We start from the raw sequence: 24,185 nt of genomic DNA, 5'->3' as shown, positions 1-24,185 counted from the left end.
TACATCTTATGGTCTTATGGACTGATTGGCTGGTTAGATATTTGCTTTAATGAACAGATGTATGTAGGTGTACCTGATAAAGTGGTCATTGAGTGTACGTTACTATATATTTCCTTGAGAAACATTCCCTTGCAAGCATTTAAAGAAGAAATAAAGCAATACAATAGAATTATTAAATAATAAACAGTGACTGGCGAACAACCAATGTGCAAAAGACAAATTGTGCAAATAAGACAAATCCCTAACCTAACCTAACACCTGATGCTATCTATGGGTTTATTATTTTCAGGATTCCTGGCCTCAGCTGGAACAGTGAGGTTTTTGCTTTCAATGTAGAGCAGTTATAATTTTATCTTTGTTCCACTCCACTGTGGACTTGCTCAGATTTTAAATTTGTGTCTCTTTGTAATGAAATTTCCAATAATAAGAAATCTTATTGAAGTTCAACTTCAAGTTTAATTGTTATTCAACTGCATACATGTATAGAACAAAACAAAAGTGTTCCTCCAAGGATAAGGTGCTTAAATCAGACAGAGCACACAGTACATATAGTGTGGTTACAAAAGCACATATAGAGCCACTAAAAATAATATCAGCACTAGTCCCTGAGTGGCACTGCCTGAAGGTTGATGGGGCATCGGATGTTGTCCTGGAGCCACGTTTCTGCAAGAACAAACACACAGTATGTTCTCATCATGTGCTGGGTCAGCCGCAGACAATGTCACTCCAACTTGTCTTCCATGGATCAAACACTGGGCAGCAACACTCAAGGAAAGGGCCAGCTCCCAACCCAGCTCAGGTTCAAGTGCTCTGGCCACTCCTCTGTTCTCTCCCACATCATCTCTGGTGCCTCCAAGCCTGGGTAGTTGAGGTAGTCATCACCACAGGTTAAAGACTTCCATGGAACATCGGAGGCCATGGAATTCCCCTGATGTCAGTCACACCACTGAACCAATGAACCGGACTTGCAGTATTTCATCCACTGCTATTTCTTTCCAGTGGATGAAGATGCAATTACTTCACCAAGCACATGATATGGTCTTTTCAACCACTGATTCACAAGCCACAGTGATTTGCTCTGGAGAGAGTCATCATACTTCAGATCAGACAAGTGATAACCCAGGTTTCAGACCATGGTACTTGGGTAGATCCTTCGCATGATGGCAGTGGGGAGGAGGTAGAGGAGAAGAGGAAGGTCAAGTGGCCAGCAATGGCAGATGAGAAGGCTTGGCATGTGTTTGATGAGGATATCAGTTTGATGTTGGAGAACACTCTCATGGGAACATCAAAGAGAAAGTTGGAAGTGATGGGCAATATGATTTACGATGTTGAAAAGTACTGGTTTGGTTTGGTTGAGTTGAAGAAAGCAAAGCCTACATAGACACCAAGCAGGCACCAGAAGGAGATTAGTAGGTAGAGGAGAGAGCTTACATCATTGAGGCAGAGGTGGAAGGTAGCAAGTGAGGGTGACAAGCCAGGGCTTGCTGATCTCCGAGAGCATTTTTGATTAAAGTTAGCATCACTCTGTCATGCAGAGTCACAATGTAAAAAGAGAAAGAAGGCAAGAAAGTAGTTCTTTGAGAACCCTCACCAGTTCACAAAGAGATTGTCTGAACAAAGTAAGAGCAGGCAGCTTAACATCTCTCAACAAGAACTTGAGGATCACCTGGCAAGCACAGACTCTAACGAACAGCGGGAGGCTCCTTTGCTTGACAATTCAGGGTTTATGAAGCCTACCGAGCCAGGAATGAAGTTCGATCTGTCAGACCCAAACTGGCAGAAGTCAAATGGTTCATCAGAAAGGCAAGGTCAGGTTCCATACCAGGACCTAACGAAGTGCCATATAAGGTGCTCAAGAAGTGTGAAGAGCTGAGGAAATACTTGTGGAGATTGTTGAAGGTGGTGCGGAGACAAGATGTTGCTCCTTTGTCGTGGAGTGAGGCCGAAGGAAGAGAATTTTACTACATTGAGTCAGTTCAGACCAATTTTACTCCCGAAAGTAGAGGGGAAGATTATGTTTGGCATTCTAGCAGAAAGAGTATCTTCATTTGTGATAGAGAATGGATTGGTAAATACATCTGTGCAGAAGGAAGGAATACCAGGCTTCCATCCAGGAGTTGAAAAGGTTGAGAAGGAATCTGGCTGTAGTTTGGCTTGATCTTGCAAATGTGTATCGTTCTGTTCCCCATGCCCTGATTGAGTTTGTAATGGAATTCCGGTGGATTCCTGCTAAGGTGAGGAAATTTGTTGTGCAGTACTACAACGATTTCTGGATGAGGTTCTCCACTCAGCAGTTTACAACTAAATGGCAGAGGTTGGATGTTGGAATCCCAATGGGATGTGTGATTTCACCCATCCTTTCTGTGTTAGCCGTGGAGGTCATTATGACGGCTGCAGAATCAGTGGGACCAGGTGTTGCACTTGATGGCGGAGGGGAGTTACCACCAATACGAGCTTTCATGGACGATCTCACCCTTTTGGGTCTTAGCATGGAGGCAGTGGAAAGTGTACTATCTGAATTCAAGGAGCTAATGGATTAGGGAAGAATGAAGTTCAAGGCCAAGAAGTCAAAGAGCCTTGTTCTTAGGAGAGGAAAGCTGGTGGACTTTCATTTCACCCTTTGTGGACCGACCAGTTAAGAGCCTTGGGCGATGGTACACAGAGGAGCTGAGAGACACCAAGAGGGTTCAAGAGACAGGAGAACAGATCAGCAGAGGCCTGATGTCTGTTGACAAGTGTGACTTGCCTGGCAAGTTGAAGCTGTGGTGCTTGCAGTATGGACTGATGTCATGGATAATGTGGCCACTAACTGTCTATGAAGTGGCAATGTCCCATGTTGAGGCAACAGAACGGAAGATCAACAAGTATGTGAAGAAGTGGCTTGGAGTACCGAGCAGCCTCACCAATGTTGCAATCCACAGTAGCCAGACAAAGCTCACCATCCCAGTGAAGAAGAGTTGTTGAAGAGTCAAGGTAGCCAAGGTAAGATTATTCTTGATGCTTCGAGACTCAAAAGACCCTGTCATCAAGAACATCCAGCCAGATGTGAGATCAGGCAGGAAGTGGTCAGCGCATGTCAAGTCAAGTCAGGTCACTTTTATTGTCATTTTGACCATAACTGCTGGTCCAGTACATAGTAAAAATGAGACGTTTTTTCAGGACCATGGTGTTAACACAGTAGAAAAACTAGACTGAATTACACCAAAAACAACACAGAAAAAAACTACACTAGACTACAGACCTGGCCAGGACTGAATAAAGTGCAAAAAACAGTGCAGGCTTTACAATAAATAATAAACAAGACAGTAGAGGGCAGTAAGTTGGTATCAGTCCAGGCTCTGGGTATTGAGGAGAATGATAGCTTGGGGGAAGAAACTGTTACATAGTCTGGTCATGAGAGCCTGAATGTTTTGGTGCCTTTTCCCAGACGGCTGGAGGGACAATAGTTTGTATGAGGGGTGTGTGGGGTCCTTCATAATGCCGTTGGCTTTGCAGATGCAGCGTGTAGTGTAAATATCCGTAATGGCGGGAAGAGAGACCCCGATGATCTTCTCAGCTGACCTCACTATCCGCTGCAGGGTCTTGCGATCCGAGATGGTGCAATTTCTGAACCAGGCAGTGATGTAGCTGCTCAGGAAGCTGTCAATACAACCCCTGTCGAATGTGATGAAGATGGAGGGTGGGAGAAGGACTTTCCTCAGCCTTTGCAGAAAGTAGAGACACTGCTGGGCTTTCTTTGCTATGGAGCTGGTGTTGAGGGACCAGGTGAGATTCTCCACCAGGTGAACACCAAGAAATTTGGTGCTCTTAACGAACTCTACCGAGGAGCCGTCGACGTTCAGCAGAGAGTGGTCGCTCCATGCCCTCCTGAAGTTAGCAACCACCTCTTTTGTTTTGTTCACATTAAGAGACAGGTTGTTGGCTCTGCACCAGTCCGTTAGCCGCTGCACCTCCTCTCTGTAAGATGACTCGTCGTTCTTGCTGATGAGACCCACCACGGTCGTGTCATCAGCAAACTTGATTATGTGGTTCGAGCTGTGTGTTGCAGCACAGTCGTGGGTCAGCAGAGTGAACAGCAGTGGACTGAGCACACAGCCCTTTGGGGCCCCATGCTCAGTGTGATGGTGTTGGAGATGCTGCAGATGTAGCAGTTGATGAGGCAGAGTCTAGACTGAAGCACAAGGAGACGGTTGGGGCTACCCAGCTGGGCTGCCAGGGACTTGGATGGACAACCCACAAGTGGTGGTCATCTTCTACAGGTAAGAAGCGTCGTGAGCTTGTAACTCAAGAAATACGAGAGGTAGAAGAGGAGAAGAGGTTAGCTAAAACAGCTGACCTCGTCAAACGAGTGGCTAGGACCTGGTGGGAAAATGTTGAACAAAGACATCTATCTTGGAATGTCCTATGGCAGATGGAACCGCTCCACATTTCTTTTCTATACGGAGCAGTGTACGACCTGTTCCCAACACCTGTCAACCTCAGCACCTGGTATGAAGATAAGACAGACAGCTGTGCTGCTTGTGGTGAGAAGGGAACACTTCAACATATTTCGAGTGCACGCAGAGTCAATCTTTCCAGCGACATGTACACTTGGAGACATAACAACGTTCTCAAAGTTGTAACAGAAGCGGTTGAGCAGAGAGTGCTGCAGCACAACTTATCTTTTGCCCCATGCTGCACAGAACATCGCATATCATTTGTGAAAGAGGGCTCCAAGTCAAGGGTGTACAGTGCAAGCCCATGATCAAGCATACTTTCTTCAGCCAATGATTGGTGTGTCAAGGCCGACCTGGATGGGAAAGGCAGTTTCCTGGAGCAAATAGCTTTCAACACATTGTGTCCAGATATAATCGTCTGGTCTGACACCAGTAGATAAGAGGTTATTGGTGAACTCACAGTCCCCTGGGAAGACACATCAATGAAGCCCATGAGCGGAAGTTAACCAAGTATGTAGAATTAAGATCAGAGTGCAGAGAAAGAGGGTGGACGGTCTCATGCTATCCATTCGAAGTAGGTTGCCATGGCTTTATCGCATTCATCTTCCAGAAGTGACTGCGTGACCTTGGCTTCACTAGAAGAGAGATGAAGTCAACCAGCAGGGCTGCAGCTGAGGCAGCAGAGACAGGATCATCATGGGTGTGGACCAAGTACGTCCAGAGGGGCAGATAGTTGGACAGTGTATCCATCTTTTGTAAACTCTTCAGTAGCTGCATAGATACCTGAAGAGTAGACTATCTATTGGATGGAAGCGACCAACAACTCTGATAGAGGCAGACGCCAAGTTTTTAAGCTCACCATTGGGAGGTGGTGCTTTAGCACTGCTGGCCCACCACCTCGAGGGAGTCTTGACAATAAGCAGGCCAAAACTCCTGAAGACAAGTGGCAGATCAACTGATGATCCCACTGGTGATAGCACAGGACAGTTAACATCTTCGTCCAAGTGCATTTTCAATTCATTGTCAATGTCCATCAGGATCTTGTGATCAAAAAAAAAATGCTTAAGACACACATATGTACCACTTGTTTTACCCAGAGAGCCCGCTGTGACCAAGTGCATAGTCATCTTACTGGAATTATTTCCAAGTTTCTGTTTATCCTATTTAAACACAGTCAATATATGACAACTTGCCCTTCCATCTCACTAAAATGCTGCACATCCTTGTGCAGCCTGCCCTTTTAAATTAAATCCTTAATCTGTATCATTTTAGTGAGTTTGCAGTCTATCCTCTTTGAAACATTTCTCCTTCACTGTGCTAACATTAACTTCATATTATTGTTACTGTTTACATGATTAGTTTTTAATTTAAATGTTTAATTCCAGTCTGCTGAATTACAAATATTATTTTGCATGAACTGAACTGCTCTTTACAAAATGAAGCTCACTGAGACCTGAGCTGTTTTTCAAACAATGAATTCCCTACTCTCTGTGATGAGACCATAGGACATATAAGACATAAAAGCAAAATTAGTCCATTTTTTCCCATGCAGACCGCTCTGACATTCGGTCATGGCTGATTTATTTTGCTTCTCAATCCCATTCTACTGTCTTTTCCCCATAACCTTAGATGCCCATTCTAATTATGAAACTATTGATCTCTGTGTTATTTTTTCTGCAAAGCTGACCAATGACACAAAGGTCAGTGGGGATGTGGATTGAGATGCAAGTGGATGCTGTAGAGACAGGTCACAACTACAATGTCTAAAAGACATTTGGACAGGTACATGTGAAGGAAATGTGAAGAGGGATATGGGCCAAGCACAGGCAAATGGGTCCAGCTCAGGAAGGCTTCTTGGTCAAGATGGAGGAGTTAGGCCAAAGAATCTGAGTCTTTGCTTGAAACACTAAGATTCTATTAAATAAATGTATTACAGTCAAATGGGATAAATGTATTTTGGCAAAAAGGTTGTCATGAACATGGTGTTCCAAGGGCCTCTTTCCATGTTGTATAACTTAAAATGATTCTATTAAATATTTAAAAACAACTTTTCATAACATTACACAAGAGATTCTGCAAATGGTGGAAATCTTGAAGAACACACACAAAATGCTGGAGGAAGTCGGTAATCAGGCAGCATCCATGGAAGGGAATAAATATCATAGTTTTGGGGTGAGCCCCTTCATCACCCAACTCATCCATGCCAATTAAGTTGCCTACAAAACAGATTTTACTTCCTTGTGTTTGGTCTATATCCCTCTAAACTTTTCCAGTACACCTACATAAATCCTCAGCCCAAAATATTGACTGTTTATTTCCCTCCATAGATTCTGCCTGACTTGCTGATTTCCTCCAGCATTTTGCAACTGTGGTCATATCATTTCCATCAGTTGCTCCACAGATACTGCACCAGATTATTGTGCACTGTGAGATACAATAACTGAAGTCCAGGTATGTCCATGGCCCAAAAACCATTGCTGAAATACAATCTTTCCAATTTCCCTATTACCAGAATGTTGCCTGGATTAGAGAGCATGTACAATAATGAAAGGTTGGACAAACTTGGGTTGTTTTCTCTGGAGCGGTGGAGGTTGAGGGGAGATCTGAATCAGATAGAGTGTTATAAGATTATGAGAGCCATAGACAGAATATACAGGCATTATCTTTTTCCAAGTGTCGAAATGTCTAATACCAGGGGACATACATTTAAGGTGAGAGGGGGTAATTTCAATGGAGATGTGAGGGGCAACTTTTTTTTTACATAAGATGATGGGTGCCAAAATGCTAGAGGCAGAAACAATGGAGACACCCAAGTGACGTTTGGATAAGTACATGAATGTGAGGAAATGTAAGGATATAAACATTGTGTGGGCAGAAGAGATGAGATTAGTTAGCCATTTGATTACTAATTTAATTATGGGCTGAATGGCTTGTTCCTGTACTGTCCTGTTCTGTGTTCTGTTTCTCCTCTCCTCTCTTTTCTCTAGTCCTTTCCAAAGAATCTACTGTCTGGAACATTTAACTTCAAATCAACATTGGGCTAAAGTCCATTAGTGGTTACAGAACAGATAATACACCTTCAGAGCCAAATTTCTGATGTGAAATGGCTAGATATAATGTGGCATTTGTGGCTCCTCCATTAATTGATAAGAGACTGTCTGACCCTTGTGTCCTGTGGTCTGTTTCTCATGCATTTTGCCTTGCGTTACAGGTTTGCTCCTCTCACCATCTTGCCTTGTTTATGCTTTTCACAGAAAGGAGAATTTTTGGCTGATTTTGAAAAGAACTTGGAGAAACACTTACCTTCACAAGATGGAGGTGTCCCCTCAAACTGCAGCTGAGTTAACAGTCTGCAAACCATGAGTTCACTGCCAACCAGAGTGAATCCAAGTGGACACTGGTACTTCACAACATCACCTTATAAAGAAACAAACTTGAATGTAAAATTAAAAATCTTACAATTTTGCCATCCATTAAGAATTCTCTCAAACTTTTTATAGCCAAAGAGCTGCTGTTAGCAACACACACACACACACAAAATGCTGGAGGAACTCAGTAGGTCAGACAGCATCTATGGTGAGAAATAAACAGTTGATGTTTTGGGGTGAAACACTCCATTAGGACTCATATGATGATTCCCAATGAAGGGACTTGGCCTGATACATTGACTCTATTTCTCTCAATAAATGATGCCTGACCTGCTGAGTACCTCTAGTATTGTGAGTGTGTTTTTTCTGAATTTACAGCTTCTGAAGAATCTCTTATGTATATGACTTAGCAACAGTTGCTCTGCTATGCAGCTGAAAATATGATGGTCTGCTTGTGCACAGTCAGCATTGTGAGAATAAACAGACATACTTCTGGTTAAAATTCTTAGGTGTGAAGATCAGCAATATACTACCCTGGTTCAAGCACGTGAATGGCACAGCCAGTAAAGCTCACCAACACCTTTGCTTCTTCATGTGACTAAAGAAATTTGCATATCCCATCAATCCTTTCCAATTTTTGCCAATGCATCATGGAAAGCATCACTGCTTGGTGTGGCAATTGCTTTGCCCATGACCGCAAAAAACTTCAGAGAGCTGTTGACACACACAACACAACAGGGAAACCAGCCTCCCCTCTATGGACTCAGTCTGAACTTCTCTCAGTATCAGTAAAGCAAACCACATTACTGAAGACCCACCCATTCTCAACCTTTTTCTTTTCCACTCTTTCCTCTCAGGCAAAAGATAAAAAATCCTGAAAGCATGTACCACAGGATAACGGAACATAATTTACTTGGAGGAGATTATGGAGTTGAAGGAGCAAAGGATTATTTCAATTTGAGAGCAGCTGCTGGTGTAGAAGGGCTGAAATGGCCGGAGCTCCGTTAAAAGAAGAAGCAGGTGAGAACTCAGGTCATTCTGGTCAGGACAAAATGGAGAGAGATCCATGGTGAAAGTCAAAAACTTACTGGCGAGCACAGGAAGGATTCTGAGTCAATTGCAGAAGGCAATGGAGAAAGGAGGGGAAAAGAGAAAATGCAGAAGGAGAAAAATTCCATGGAGGAATTGTTGGTCAATGCAATGGGACTACAAGGATATTGCTGTTTGTGGATAATGAGAAATCGAGTTGCAGTGGAGGAATACGTGGATGCACATATCCAATGCATATACATTCACATATTCCTCTACATCTACTCTACAACTCATGTTCTCAATATTTATTTGATAATAAATTACTTTGAGGTTTTAATATTTTTGACTATACATCACACAAAATGCAGGAGGAACTCAGGCATCACTTACGGAAAGAAATAAACAGACCCTTCCTCAGGGGGGTCTGTGAAGAGTCTTGATGAAGGACCTTGGCCCAAAATATGTATTGTTTATTCCTTTCCATGGTGGTGCCTGACCTGCTGAGTTCCTCCAGCATTTTATATCTGTTGCTCTGGATTTCCAGCATCGACAGAATCTCTTGAGTTTGCGATTATACTTTGCTTTCTTTTGCTATCATTTTGACTGCACTGTACTTTTCTGTTCTATAGTCTGTATCCTTGTGCTTACAGAACTAAACTTGACTTTGATTTTATTTTTCAGTTTTGGGTGAGATTGAAAAACAAAACCAGTACAGTATAGAGGTGAAGAAAAACAGCAAGGTTCAAAATAAGTTAAAATGTCACAGAGTAAGCATGATTTGGGACCTGATAAATATCTACATAACATATTTGATATTAGGACTTAATTCCCATGAGCAAAGGAAAATCACAGGAGATTTGAATGAGGGGAAATTTAGACCATAAAGAACAGAATTTGGCTATTTATCCCATCAAGTTTGATAGGGGTATACAAATTTATGAGAGATATCGATAGGGTATATGTAAGCAAGCTTTTTCCACTGTGGTTGGATGAGACTAGAATTAGAGATTAAAGTTGAAAGGTGAAGTATTTAAGGGAAATCTGAAGAGGGATCTTTTTTCACTTAGAGGGTGCTAAGCATGTGGAACAAGCTGCCAGGGGATATGGTGAATGATAGTTTTATTTCAACATTGAAAAGAAATTCAGATCAGTACATGGACCGGAGGAATAAGGGGCCTATTGATCAGGTGCTGGTCGATGGGACTAGGCAGATTAATAGTTTGGCAAGGACTATATGAACCAAAGTACCTGTTTTTGTGTTATAGTGTTATATGACTCTATGCTACTATGATAAGTTAATCAATAATACTTGTACTTGCCTACTTCATAGTCTTCATCCTCAGAATACACAGTGGCCAGAGGAATGACTGGGGGAGGTTGACACTTCTTGAGCCAGTAGGCTGGAAAACAAATGCAATATGAATTGATCATTTGACCAAGATAATCACCCAAGAATACAGCATATATACTTCTGATGCAAGTAAATACTCAGTGGCCTCCTGTATCTAATAACATAGCCACTGTGTATATGTCCGTGGTCTTCTGCTGCTGTGGCCTATCAGCTTCGAAGTTCAACGTTTTATGCATTCAGTGATGCTCTTCTGCACACCACTGCTGTAACGGGTGGTTATTTGAGATACCGTCACCTTCCTGTCAGCTTGAACCAGTCTGGCATTCTCCTTTGATTGCTCTCATTAACAAAGCATTGTCACCCATAGAACTGCCACTCATTGAATATTTTCTGATTATTACACAATTCTCGGTAAACTCTAGACATTGCTGTGCATGAAAATCTCAGATCAGCAGTTTCTGAGATACTCAAACTACCCTGTCTAGCACCAAAAATCTTCCCATGATCAAAGTCACTTAGATCAAATGTCTTCCCCATTCTGATGTCTGGTCTAAACAACTGAACTTCTTGATTATGTCTGTCGGCTTTTTATACATTGAGCTGTTACCTCATAATTGGCTGATTAGACATTTGCATTAACATGCAGAGGCATATAATAGACACTGTATGTACATCTATTGTGTTTATTTATTATTTGCAGTTTGTCCTCTTTTTTGTCAGTCTTTGTTTAGGTATAGTTTTTTTTGTAGATGCCATTATATTTCTTTACTGCCTAAACAGCCAATTAATCTTGTTGGTCAACACTTACAAAATGATGGAGGAACTCAACAGGTCAGTCTGCGTCTATGGAGGAAAGTAAACTGTTGATAATTTTGGTGCTTCCTCAGGACCTCTCATCAGCCCAAAACATCAATTGTTAATACCCCTGCATAGATGCTGTCTGACCTGCTGAGTTCCTTCAGCATTTTGTGTGTGTTACTCAATCTCCTGTATTCAGCCCTTATCGCTTAATGTCCCACCTCTCCATGTACCTATCCAAGTGCTTCTGAAGTGAAAGTATTGTACCAGCCTCAACCATTTGATCAGTATACTCACCAACATCTGCATGAAATAGCCATCCTCAGGTCTCTTTTAAATCTTTCCCCTCTCATTCCAAAATTGTGCCCCGTACTGTGGAGTCCCCTACACAGGACCTAATGACCATTGTGCTCCAGTATAAACTGGACTTAATGAACATTGTAGGCCTATTTATTTATCTTTACTTAAAATTACAGCATAGTAACAGAACCTTCCTGGCTTCTTGTGCCTGGGCTTTTCAATTATACTTCTGTGACCAATAAGTCTACAATCATGTATTAACCTCTTTAGAATCTGGGAGAAAACTGCTGCACATGGAGGAAACCAGTATGGTCACTGAAAGAAGGTATAAACTCCTTACAGACAGCAGTGGAAATGAACCCGGGTTGCTGGCATTGTAACAGCATTTTGCTGACCATTACACTACCGTGCCATTCCCAGTTTCTGTGCTGAGTAACTTGACATCAGGGCAGGACTATTCGAAAGGTCCTCAAGCTTAAGCTTTTTCAAGGTTTAGACAACACTCTTTGCCTTTGGAAAAAAGAGCCAAGAACTGCTAATCTTTCCAGTGCTCATTCAGTAGAAGAAAAGCTGCATTGTGTTCAACTGTGACAGCACAAGTGCGAGATGAGAAACTGCTGCCTACTTATTCTTGCAGAAATATATGGCTGCAGCTCAACATCCAATGCACCATCAAGCTTCAAGCCATGCCAATCAGGAACTTGGGTTTTTTTTTGTAACTGTATATGCTAACGTGACCATATGTGCTATATGCTACAAACGACTGTATGCATTGTGTTTTGTACCTTCGCTACAGAGGAAAGTTGTTTTGTTTTATTACATACATATGTATGGTTGAATGACATTTAAAATTGAACTTGAATTTCAATAATTACTCATGACAAAAATGATATATCTTAATAAAGTATCAATTAAATGTTAAATAACATCTAGTTATGTACCATTAAATTCAAACAGAATATAAAATATTAAAGGAGCAATAACAAAGTTAACTGGAGCATGCCTCAAGTTAAATAACCATTCAGGTAGTCTAATATAGACAGTGTTCAAAGCTTCTTCATAATTCATTAACATCTGTTGCGGAAAGAAACTAACCATGAAAATTGAGGACGAAGAATCCCCCTCCAGAGAAGTCACTGTGAAACTTGATAAGGACCTGATTGGTGGTGCTGTACGCAGATTCCAGGGCTGTGTTGCCACTGAAGACTCCTAACTGTGGAGCAGACTGGTCAGGTCCATCCCTGTATAATGAAAGAAGACAAGTGTGTCTGAAAGTTAGTGAACGAGTAAATGGCCGACTGTGACTTCTGATTACAAAAACTGGAGGCGGCAAGATGAAACAAATCTGCTCAAAGCAGACAAAAGCATGGTGTTTGTTCATTGATCCACGTCCAATATCCATTCAGCCATGTTTGTAGAAATTTAATGATGTAACATATTGTTCCTGAACCATGTGGAACAACATACATCAAATCCAGCTGTAAAATCACACATCCTTTTTCTATCATCTCAAAAGAGTTGTATTATTTTACAGTATTTCTGAAATATAAGGGAGTATAAAACCTAAAATATTCACATAAAAGCATGAAAACTTGCCATTTAAGGTAATAATGCGACAAAATTTTAACTTTTTTAAACAGGTTCTGATCATCATTTTCATTTTGAATAAAAAGGCACATATATGACACTCACAAGGAAACAAATCAAATCACTAATTCTCCTCAGAGTCACTATGGCTACCAATACAGAACAAGATTTCATATAATGACGCCAATTACCAGAGGCATCACTAAACTACAGGGCTTGGGATTTTTGCTGGAGACTTTTTGCCTCCATCTCTGGTTGACCACCTGGGGAGAGCTTGTTCCTCGATTGAATTTATAAAGTAGGTCAATAATTAGTCATGAACTGAGGCTCTACCTTCATGTTCGGGTTGATTCAATTGAAGCATTATCTTCATGTCAAAGTCAGGTCATTAAACTCTCTTGTGAACTTCTTGGGAACAGTCAAATGGCAAGGAAATAGTAATGTAGAAGGAGTTAGAAAGAGTGGGGGGGAGAGAGAGGGAAAGGGAGGGAGGGGGAGAGAGGGGTGTAGGGAGGGAGGGGAAGAGAGCAAGAGAGAGAGAGAGAGAGAGAGAGAGGGGAAGGAAGGAAGGAAGGAAGGGTACAAGGGTACAAACTGGATGAAAATAGGCCCTTCAGCCTAAATGGTCCACACCAACCAAGATTCCCCATCAAAGCAAATCCTTTTGCCCACTTTTAGACCATGTCCATCAAAACCCTTCCATTTGTGTAGCTGTCTAGTCGTCTTTTAAATATTATTGCACCTGCCTCAACCACTTCCTCTGCCATCTTGTTTCACCCGCTTGGACCACCCTCTGAGTCCTGACAAACTTCTCATAGATCTTCTTTCCACTCTTTTCAGCTTAATGACATTTACAGTAATAGGATGGCCAAAACTGTACTCAAAGCTCCAGGATACATTCTATTCTTGCTACTACCATCAGGCAGGAGATACCTTAGTTCCCACACCACTAGGTTCAATAACAGTGTCACCATGTAACAATCATGCTTTTGAACAGGCAGCATCCATCAGGAAGGATCTTCACCATCCTTTGCATTACTGCTGTTATGTTTTGTAACTCCAAAACATGAAATTAATTGAAAGAAAAACTTGAAGCTGGGATAACTCGTGTACATTAGTTTTGTTTTCACTTTTAGCGAGTGGTGCACTTATGACATGATGGCATGATGATGTATGCTATACAGATATATGCTATATATATATAGACAGAAAGTTATATGTTGACAATGCTTGATCGCTGGGTAATCAGTTGTTTTTCTGTTAATATGGATAGCAGTCTTATTGTTGTCAGAGTCCTCACATGAGCTTGATGTATCCTCTTTCACGTAGGTTGCAGTTAAAATAACATTCCATATTGTCCAGACTTACCTACTTATGGTTTGTTCCAGTAGCCAACTGCAAGCCAGAAGGTCCTGGTTCCCCAACCATTGATGCGGACCTTGTTAATCTGTGTGACGGGCAAGCTGGCATGACTCTTCTTGCTCTTACCACTGTCATTTGGAGGATTTTGTGGGAGGATGTAGCATAAGCGTGAAGTGTCCAGCCCAAGACACCTACCTGGCTGCCACGGCTGGAACCTGCACCCCAGATCCCCACACCACTGAGTCCGCACAGTTCTTGGTGTCGGCCTCCAAATCTCTGTGTGTAAATTCCTTACTCCTGCTCAGAGGGGGACTGGTAATGGAACTCGAGGCATCAAGCACCAACTACTGGCAATAAAACAGTCATGCCAGACTCCAAACAAGAGAACATTTGCAGATACTGGAAATCTGAGCAACACACACAAAATGCTGGAGGGAACTCAGCAGGTAGCATCCATGGGGAAAAAAAAGTACAGTCAAGGTTTCTTTCCAGTCCTACTGAAGAGTTTCAGTCCAAAATGTCGACTTTACTTTAACATTGATGCTGCCTGGCTTGCTGAATTCCTCCAGCCTTTTGTGTGTGATGTGAGACTCCAAGACCAGGCAAACTAAACTTAATACAACCTGGATCAACTACCAGAAAGCATATGTCAGATGTGGAATATACCAGGGTGATGAACTATCCCCACTGCCTTTGTGCATAGGCTTGAACCCCCTTAGCCAAATCATCTCAAGGAGAGGATATGGGTAGAGTGACCATCAGCCACCTCCTGTACATGGATGACATTAAGCTGTATGCCAGAATGAATGAGACATTGACTCACTAACTCAGCTGATAAGAGTGTACAGCAGAGATATTGGAATGTCATTTGGACTGGAAAAGTACAGCCGGATGGCAGAGAAAAGAGACAAACTCATCAAGACTGAAGTAGTTGAGCTACCTGAAGGCTGCATGCTAGGACAACTCCAAATACCTGGGAATCCTGCAGGGACATGGAAGCCATGATAAGTACACAAGGAAGGCTGAAACATCCAAGTACCTAGAAAGAGTGAGACAGGTCCTAAAAAGGCAGCTAAATGGGAAGAACAAGATCGAAGCCATCAACCCATTTGCCCTACCAGTCATCAGACACCCAACCTCAATAATGTGCTGGCCAAGGAATGAATTGGAAGGCACTGACTAAAAGACTTGGAAACTACTAACAATACATGGAGGATTCCATCCAAAGTCCAACATCAAACGATGCACACCCTCCAGAATAAAGAAATAAAGATTGCCAACCAGGCAGACGTGATGACACTGAATAATGAACAGAAGAAAGCGATTGCAATAGATGAAGCAATCCCATATGACAGTAACATCAGGAAGAACACATATGAGAAGCGAGAGAAATACCAGGGCTTGAAAGAGCAGATAGAAAGGATGTGGTACATTAAAGCCAGAATAATCCTTTCCTCATTAACAATAGACTCCACTCTCCTCAATAGGTCTATGTGCCATCTCCAGATGACATCAATCGTAATCTCCACTGTGTAGGAGGGTGGACCAGTTCTATCCTTAGTCTTTCCAGGTACCCACTTTTGATCATCTCTGTAGTCTCTCATCAGGACTGCTTGTCCAGGAGTGAAACATCAAACTTCCTTGTTGTGGAGTCCTCAATATGTCTCAGCTTTTGGTTCTGCATACTCCTTCCGAGACTGAGTTTGAGGAGATCCAAGTGTAACCGCAAGGCACAACCCAGTCTGGCTTGTGGAATGTGCTGCATTTCAATATTGAAGGAGGAAATTGGCGAGCTTCTGATTCAGTGTTAGTGCAGTGAGTTCTGCTGACATTATTAACACTACCTCATTATTGAAAAACACACAAAATGCTGAAGGAGTTCATCAGATCAGGCAGCACTTATGGAGAGGAATAAACTGTTGCCGTTTTGGGTGGAGACCCTGAACTGTCCTGACCTGTTGAATTCTTCCAGCATCTTGTGTGTGTTACTTAATGATTAAGGGGCAACTTCTTCCCCTTTGTGATCAGATTTCTGAATGGTCCATGAACACTACTTTATTCTTGTTTTATTCCACTATTCATTTATTTTTGTAATTTTTAGTAGTTTTATGTTATTGTACTGCTGCCAACAGCAACAAAATTCATATCATAAACAATGCCGTGCAGAAGTCTTAGGCACATATATGTAACTAGAGTGCAAAAGACCTTTGCATAGTACCATAGTAATTTTATGTATTGCACTCCAGTGCTGCCACAAAAAAAAACACACATTTCATGACATATGTGAGTGGGTTTTGATTGTGGAATGAGAGTGAGAAGGGGGCAGGGAGAGAAGAATCATGGTTGGGCGAAGCGGAAGGGGGAGGGAGGGAGCAGGAAGTGCCAGAGAGACGTTCTATAATGTTCAATAATTTAATTGTTTGGAAACAAATTATCTTGTCTAATGTCTCAGGGTTGGGTGTGTCTGCAATCACACCACTTCATCTCTGCCATCTGATCCCTCACCTCCAACTCATGAATGACAACACTGTTTAAAGCCCACTGCTGGTTAAAACAATGACTTATATTGGCAAACAAGTGATGTGATGTCATGGATTCCTGGGAGACGTCTTCAAAATATGTTTTAATGCCCTTTGTTAAACTTGAATGCTTCCTCTGTTCTGTCCTCAGAGAGACAATTCTAACATTATATACAAAATTCCTTGCTCATATGTCATAAATATCAGCATTAATATTTTGGTGAAAGCCTTCCAGAGGAAGCTGCTTCCCCTTGGGAGCACTCAGACAATTAGACTGGCAAGCTGATTTTCTTAGAGAAGGCTGGAGAATGGAACTGAGAGGAATGCTGCCTGACTGATTGTGCTCCTCTAGAATTTGATATGAATTATTCTGGATTTCTAGTATGTGCAGAATCTCTTGGAATAGTTCAATAGTTTCAATTACTATCTGAAATTCTTGCTCTTCAGAGACACCCATGAAAACAGAAGGTAACCTCAAAGTATGAGTGACGGTAAAAATGTTAGAACCCCAAAGCCTCTCCTACTCCTCCTCCCACACACAAGCAGCGGAAAGCAGCAACCCTCCCCTCCCGAATTACCTCAGCAAAAAACATCAGCACCCACCACCCACCAGGTAAGCAATAGCAAAGCCCCCAAGAGAGACCACGATCTGCAGTACAACAAAAACTGATCATTCACCTGACAATTTGATATGCCACAGGCTTACCCTTCCTCAATAAAGGGGAAGAGAAGTGTCACACAGTGACAGGAGAGACTAACAAAACAAAAAAAACTCGCTGATTGGAATGTTACCATTAACTTACCAGTTTTAGAATTAGTCCCTCCCTCCCTCCCCTTCCCCCTCCCTCTCCTCCTCTCTTCCTTTGAGTTTGTCTCACTTTTTGAACAATATAGAGACCAATAATCTTCCTTTCTCTCATACTCCATCAGCCATGCTCTCAGGAGTTGCCATTCACCGCTAAGTTAACTGGATGAGTCATGCAGTTACATTGCTCCAGGAATATGCCAAGGGCTCTATGTTCTGCAGTGAGTGACATCTGCTCAAGCCTCCCAGGTGTTGTATGGCCTGCTGAACATTACCACCTTTTTTTTTCTGGCTTTATTTCAACAGTTGCTCTTGTGAATAACATAAGCTTGAGACTGTTTTTGACTTCTCAAGTTATGCATCAAAGTTCCCTGAAATTGCTGGAAAATGCACACGGGGATTTATGCAATAGGTATGCATCTTCTCTACAATGCAATCAAATGAGTTGATGCAGGATCATGCAAGCCTACTCATACTTAAATACAGATCTAAAGTCGAAGTTATAGAGTCATAGAACACAACAACACAGAAACAGGCCCTTTGGCCCGTCCAGTCTATGCTAAAATACTTATAAGCCTAGTTCAGTGGACCTGGACCCAGAACATAGCCCTCCGTACCACTCCCATCCACGTACCTATCCAAATTTCTCCTAAATGTTGAAATCAAACCTATATCCACCACTTTCACCACCATCAGATCAATTACTATAACCAATTATACTGTTGAAACTGTACAAGACACAGAATTGTCAAAAAAAAACACAACCTATAATTTATTTTAAACATTTTTGCAAACCATCGCTTCACCGTGGATGAGATGTCTCTGCCAGTGCAATTACATGTCTCTATTGAGCAAATTAAACTTTAGCAAACCTCTATGTAATAGCATAATAAATGGAAGAGATTTATTCTCATTTTCCCTTGTCTATATCTACATCCCAATGGGTGCTAGAATATATGCATCTTGGTAAATTAATTAGCCATAGTGATAAAGTCACAGAACACTACATCATATTTAACCCATCAAGTCTGTCAAGCTGTTATTCTGTTAGATTCCATTGATGTGCTCCCAAATCACAACCCTCCATATTCCTCCAATCCACAAAACTATCAAAATTTCTCTCAAACTTTGAAATCAAACCAGCAACCACCACTTCTGCAGGCAGCTTGTTTCACACTCTCAGAACCCTCTGAGTGAAAAACTTCCCCTTCAGGTTCCCTTAAATATTTTACCTTTCATCCTCAACCTATGATTTCTTGATCTAGTTTCATACAACTTCAGTGGGAAAAGCCTGCTTGTATTTAACCTAACTATACATCTCATAACTTTCTATATGTCTATCAAATCATTTTCCTAAACTCCAGGACATTTGGAATTAAAACCTCATGATAATAACCAGTTGCTACCTGGAAAGAAATTAAATCTAATTTCCTAAATTCACTTGGAACTAGGCCTTGCTTAGCCTTGAAACCAACTGTATTCTAACAGAAAAAGAAAAGCATTGGCTGTAAATGAATAGATAAAAAATATGGCAGCAATACAATGCATAAAAGCATGGAGATGTGGTCAAGAGGTTTAGCTGTTATTCAGATCAAATATCAGAATGGGGAAGAAATGTGATCTAAGTGACTTTGATCATGGAATGATTACTGGTGTCAAACAGGGTGGTTTGACTGTCTCAGAATCTGCTGATCTCCTGGATTTTCATGTACAGCACTTTCTAGAGTTTAAGGAAAATGGTGTGAAAAACAAAAAGTGAGTAGCATTTCTGTGGGTGAAAGTACCTTGTTAGTGAAAAAGGTCGGAGGAGAATGGTCAGACCGGTTCAAGTTGACAAGAAGGCATAAATAACTCAAATTACCATGTGTTACAACAGTTGTACACATAACACGTTGTATCTTGAAGTGGATGGGCTGCAGGAGGTACCTAATAAAGTGGCTGGTGAGAGTATTTAGTAATAATACTTGCATTGAGATGTTTACGTTGGAAGTTGCAAATAAAAACAAATGGCTAATTTTTATAGCGCAAACATGAGGAAATCTGCAGATGCTGGAAATTCAAACAACACACACAAAATGCTGGTGGAACAAAGCAGGCCAGGCAGCATCTATAGGGAGAAGCATGGACAACGAAGGGTCTTGGCCCGAAACGTCAACAGTGCTTCCCCTTATAGATGCTGCCTGGCCTGCTATGTTCCACCAGCATTTTGTGTGTGTTAGCTAATTTTGGTCACAGAATAATAAAGAAGGATTAACTAGTGGAAATAAAACCCACATATACCATAGTTTCAGCTTTTAAAGGCATTGGCTAGCAACATTAGGTAGAGAAATAAAAGTGTACCCTGCCTGCTGAGTGAAACATCTCCAAAAGGCACCTCTGGTCATACAGTATGGAATCAGGCTCTTCAGCCCAACAGGTCCATACTGATCAAGATTCCCATCTAAACTCATCTCATTTGCCTGTGTTCGATCCATAACCTTTTAAACCTTTGGCATTCATGTACCTGTCCAAATACCTTTTAAATATCTCATTGGAGTGAAGGAGGATGAGAGGAGTTTAAGATGATGAGAGGCATAGACAGAGTGGACAGCCAGAGACATTTATCCAGGGCAGAAATGGGTGACATGGAGGGCATAATTTTAATGTGATTGGAGGAAAGTATAGGGTGATGTCAGAGATAGGTTTTTTACACAGAGACTGGTTGGTGCGCAGAATGCCCTGCCAGACTGGTGGTAGAGGCAGATACATCAGGGACATTGAAGAAACTCCTAGATAGGCACATGGATGATAGAAAAATGTAGGGCTAGGTGATAGGGAAAGGTTAGATTGAATCTGCTGTAGGTGAAAGAGTCAGTACAACATATTGGGACAAAGGGCCTGTACTGTGCAGTACTGCTCTGTGTTTTATGAGATTGGATAAAACTAGGTTGGTGTGTAGAATATGCTGCCAGGGGTGCTGGGAGATGCAGGTACATTATAGACTCTGAGATAGACACCTGAACAACAGAAGAAAGGAGGACTATGTGGAAGGTTTGGATTGACCTTAGAATAGGTTAAAATGCAGGCACAACATAGTGGGTCAAAGGGCTTGGACTGTGCTCCAATGTTCTATGTCATACATTAAGCATTGTTAATACATGCAGTTAATACTCACCCAGGCTATTTCCACAGTTCTTCCCAAACCACTGATCTGCACCATCTGGCACGTGGCAAAACCACCACATGCACATTACTTCCAAGATGCTCAAAGACCCACTTTGTTTACTGGATCTAGATCTTTAAATGCCCTACCCAGCTCTATTGTGGTAGACCTGCCAAGTGGCTTTGCAATGGTTATCAGAGAAAGGCAATAAACATTGATCCTGCCAGTGACACCCAGATCCTAATGAATAAATAGATAATAATGGTACAGAGCTCAGCTTTCCAAACTGGACGACATGTGCATGGTCAGATTCTGCTCTAATTCCATTGACAAGTTTGCAGGTGAAATCACTAAGTGTGACAAATCTCAAATAACAATGTGTCAGAGTACAGGATGGGCATAGGAAGCCTAGTGTAATGGTGTCAAGACAAAAACTTCTTGGTCAATGCCAGCAAAATCTAAGAGCTTGTCATTGACTTCAAGGAGGTGAAGGGACCTGCTCTGGTCCAACCGTGTAGACCCACAGCCAACAAAGTTCACTGGTATCGCTGCCTCCTCAGAAGGATAAAGAAATTTGGCATGTTCCCATTGACACAATGATTATTTATTGTTGCACCATAGACAGCGTGCTATCCAAATACGCTGTACATCATGGATTGGTGTAGCAACTGCTCTGCCAGTTACTACAACAAATGGAAAGAGATATGGACACAGCTCAGCACTTCACAGAAACCAATCTCCTCTCTATGGACTCTGTCTACTCTTCTCACTTATTCAGTAAAGCAGCCAACATAATCAAAGACCCCACCTATTCCAGACATTCTGTCTTCTCGCCTCTCCCTTCAGGTAGAAAATACAAAAGCCTGAAAGCCCAAACCACCAAGCTTAATAATAGCTTCTACCTCACTGTTATAAGACTCTTGAATGCCTCTGTAAAACAATAACATGGACTCTTGACCTCACAATCTATCTTGTTATGACCTTTCACCTTATTGTCTGCTTGCAGTGAACTTTCTCTGTAAAGGAATTATATACTGCATTGTTGTTTTTCCCTCAATGCATTGTGTAAAGAATTGATCTGTATGAACATGATGTAAGAGAATAGTAAAGCATTTAAAATTCTCAAAAGCAGGCATTCAAATGTTGGGATTTATGGGATTATGATGGAAGAACAGAGTAAAATGATTCTATTATTCCAGAAAAATAGTGAAATATCTTGCCACCATACATAATTGGTACATCAATCATGAGTTGGAGAGCTACAACAGAAGAGGCAGCGCACAGGTTTGGGAGTGAAGTTTAAAAGGGAGAGCTTCACAGGAAGCCAGCTATAACTGGCACACTAATCGTGTTTCAGAGAGCTACGACAAAGGAGGCGGTGCACAGATCTGGAAATAAGTTTAAAAGGGAGAGCTTTGAGGGAACTCAGCTATAACCAATGCACAAATCATGTGTTGTAGAGCAGGGAAAGATTCAGCATAAATGGGAGACTGCCTAGTGGAGTAGTCATCAAAGGAGTGATCATTGTTTGAATGGTCTGAGTCAGAGTGGTAGGGCTTGGGCTCGATCGGGCTTTGGCGAGGTAAGTGGACTTCGTTCTTTTTCCCTTACATTTTTTGAGGAAGAGAGAGCATGTCTGCAGGTTAGTAATTTGTTCTGGGTGTTAGGTGTGGGAATCCTGGGAATCTTCCAGTCTCCCAGATGGCCACATCAGTGCCAGGTGTACTAAGATGCAGCTCCTGAAAGACCATTTTAGGGATCTGGAGCTGTGGCTTGATGACCTACAACTTATTAGGGAAAGTGAGCAGGAAATAGATAAGAGCTACAGGGAGTTTGTCACCCTGAGGCTGCAGGAGTTAGATAAGTGGGTGACTATCAGGGAAGGGATGTGAACAGCTCAGATAGTAGAGAGCAGCCCTGTGACCTTCCCCCTCAGTAATCATTATCTCATTTTGGATGCTGTTGAGGGGGATGACCTGACAGAGAACGACCATGATGATCGGGTCTCTGGCACTGATCCTGGTTCTGTGGTGCAGAAGGGAAAGAGGAAGATGAGGAATGTGGTAGTCAGAGGGGATTCCATTGTGAGGGGAATGGACTGGAGGTTTTGTCAGCCTGATAGAGATACCCACATGGTGTGTTGCCTCCCAGGTGCCAGGGTCCGGGACATCTCAGATTGGGTGCAGAAGTATTCTGAAGGGAGAGGGTGAACAGCCAGAAATCTTGTTACACATTGGTACCAATGACATAGGTAGAAAAAGGGAGGAGGCCCTTAAGAGATAATTTAGGCAGTTAGGTAGGAAGCTAAAAAACAGGACCTCTAGGGTAGTAATCTCAGGATTGCTGCCTGTGCAATGTGCTAACGAGCGCAGGAATAGCATGATCAGGCATATTAGTACGTGGCTGAAGGACTGATGTAGGGGGCAGGACTTCAGAATCCTGGATCATTGGGGCCTCTTTTGGGGGATGTATGACTGGTTTAAAAAGGACAGTTTACACCTGAACCCAAAAGGATCCAATATCCTAGCAGACAGGTTTAATAGTTATTAGGGAGGATTTAAACAAATTTGGCAGGGGGATGGGGGCCAGAGTGATAGGGCTGAGGAAGGGAAAATAGAAATAAATCAAAGATAGTGTACAACAGGGATGACAGAAAGGCAGGAGATGAGGCATAATCAGAGCCAGTGGGATGAATTACAGGGCAATAGAGGCATGGTGCAATTAAAACAGAAAGCAACAAATACCGGACTGAAAGTGTTATATTTGAATGCATGTAGCATAAGAAATAAAAAGAACAGTCTTGAAATTCAGCTACAGATTGGCAAGTATGACCTTGTGGCCATCTCTGAAACTTGACTAAAGGATGGCTGTCATTGGGAGCTGAACATCCAAGGATATACGGTGTATCGGAAAGATAGGTTAGTAGTCAGAAGGGGTGATGTGGCCCTGTTTATAAGAAATAATATTAAATCATGAGAAAGGGATGACAGGATTAGAAAGGATTGGCAGGTGTAGAGTCTCTGTGGGTTGAGTTAAGAAATGACATGGGTAAAAAGACCCTAATGGCAGTTGTATGTAGACCTCCAAACAGCAGCCAGGATGTGGATTACAAATTACAACAGGAGATAGAAAAGGTGTGTCAGAATGGCAATGTCATGATAATCATTGGGGATATTAACATGAAATTGAATTGGGAAAACCGTCAATACTAGACCTCAAAAGAGAATTTGTAGAGTGTCTAAACGATGGATTTTTGTTGAACCATGAGGAGATTGGCTGTGCTGGATTGGATGTTGTGCAATGATCTGGAGGTGATAAGAGAGCTTAAGGTTAAGGAATTCTTGGGGAACAGTGATCGCGATATGATCGAGTTCATTTTGAAATTTGAGAAGGGGAACTAAAATCCAATGTGTCCGTATTTCAGTGCAATAAAGGAAATTACTTTGGCATGAGAAGGGAACTAGCCAAAGTTGACAGGAAATGAA

The 24,185-nt window shown here is 41.9% G+C and overlaps 1 protein-coding gene across 1 annotated transcript in view; it reads right to left on the bottom strand.

Annotated features, from left to right (window-relative positions):
• Nucleotides 1–24,185, bottom strand: part of LOC132400744 (CUB and sushi domain-containing protein 1-like) — a 2,029,389-nt gene that overhangs the window by 194,952 nt on the left and 1,810,252 nt on the right. The window contains exons 44-46 of the mRNA XM_059982042.1: nucleotides 12,381–12,526; nucleotides 10,156–10,236; nucleotides 7,740–7,853 (exon numbers count right to left, since the gene is read on the bottom strand). Of these exons, the coding sequence (XP_059838025.1) occupies nucleotides 7,740–7,853; nucleotides 10,156–10,236; nucleotides 12,381–12,526 (341 nt within the window). The remainder of the gene's footprint in view (nucleotides 1–7,739; nucleotides 7,854–10,155; nucleotides 10,237–12,380; nucleotides 12,527–24,185) is intronic.

This window comes from Hypanus sabinus, chromosome 10 (genome assembly GCF_030144855.1).
Source record: "Hypanus sabinus isolate sHypSab1 chromosome 10, sHypSab1.hap1, whole genome shotgun sequence".
Lineage (NCBI taxonomy): Eukaryota > Metazoa > Chordata > Chondrichthyes > Myliobatiformes > Dasyatidae > Hypanus > Hypanus sabinus.
Note: the sequence above shows the minus strand (reverse complement) of the source record. Positions and strands in the feature narration are given on the sequence as shown.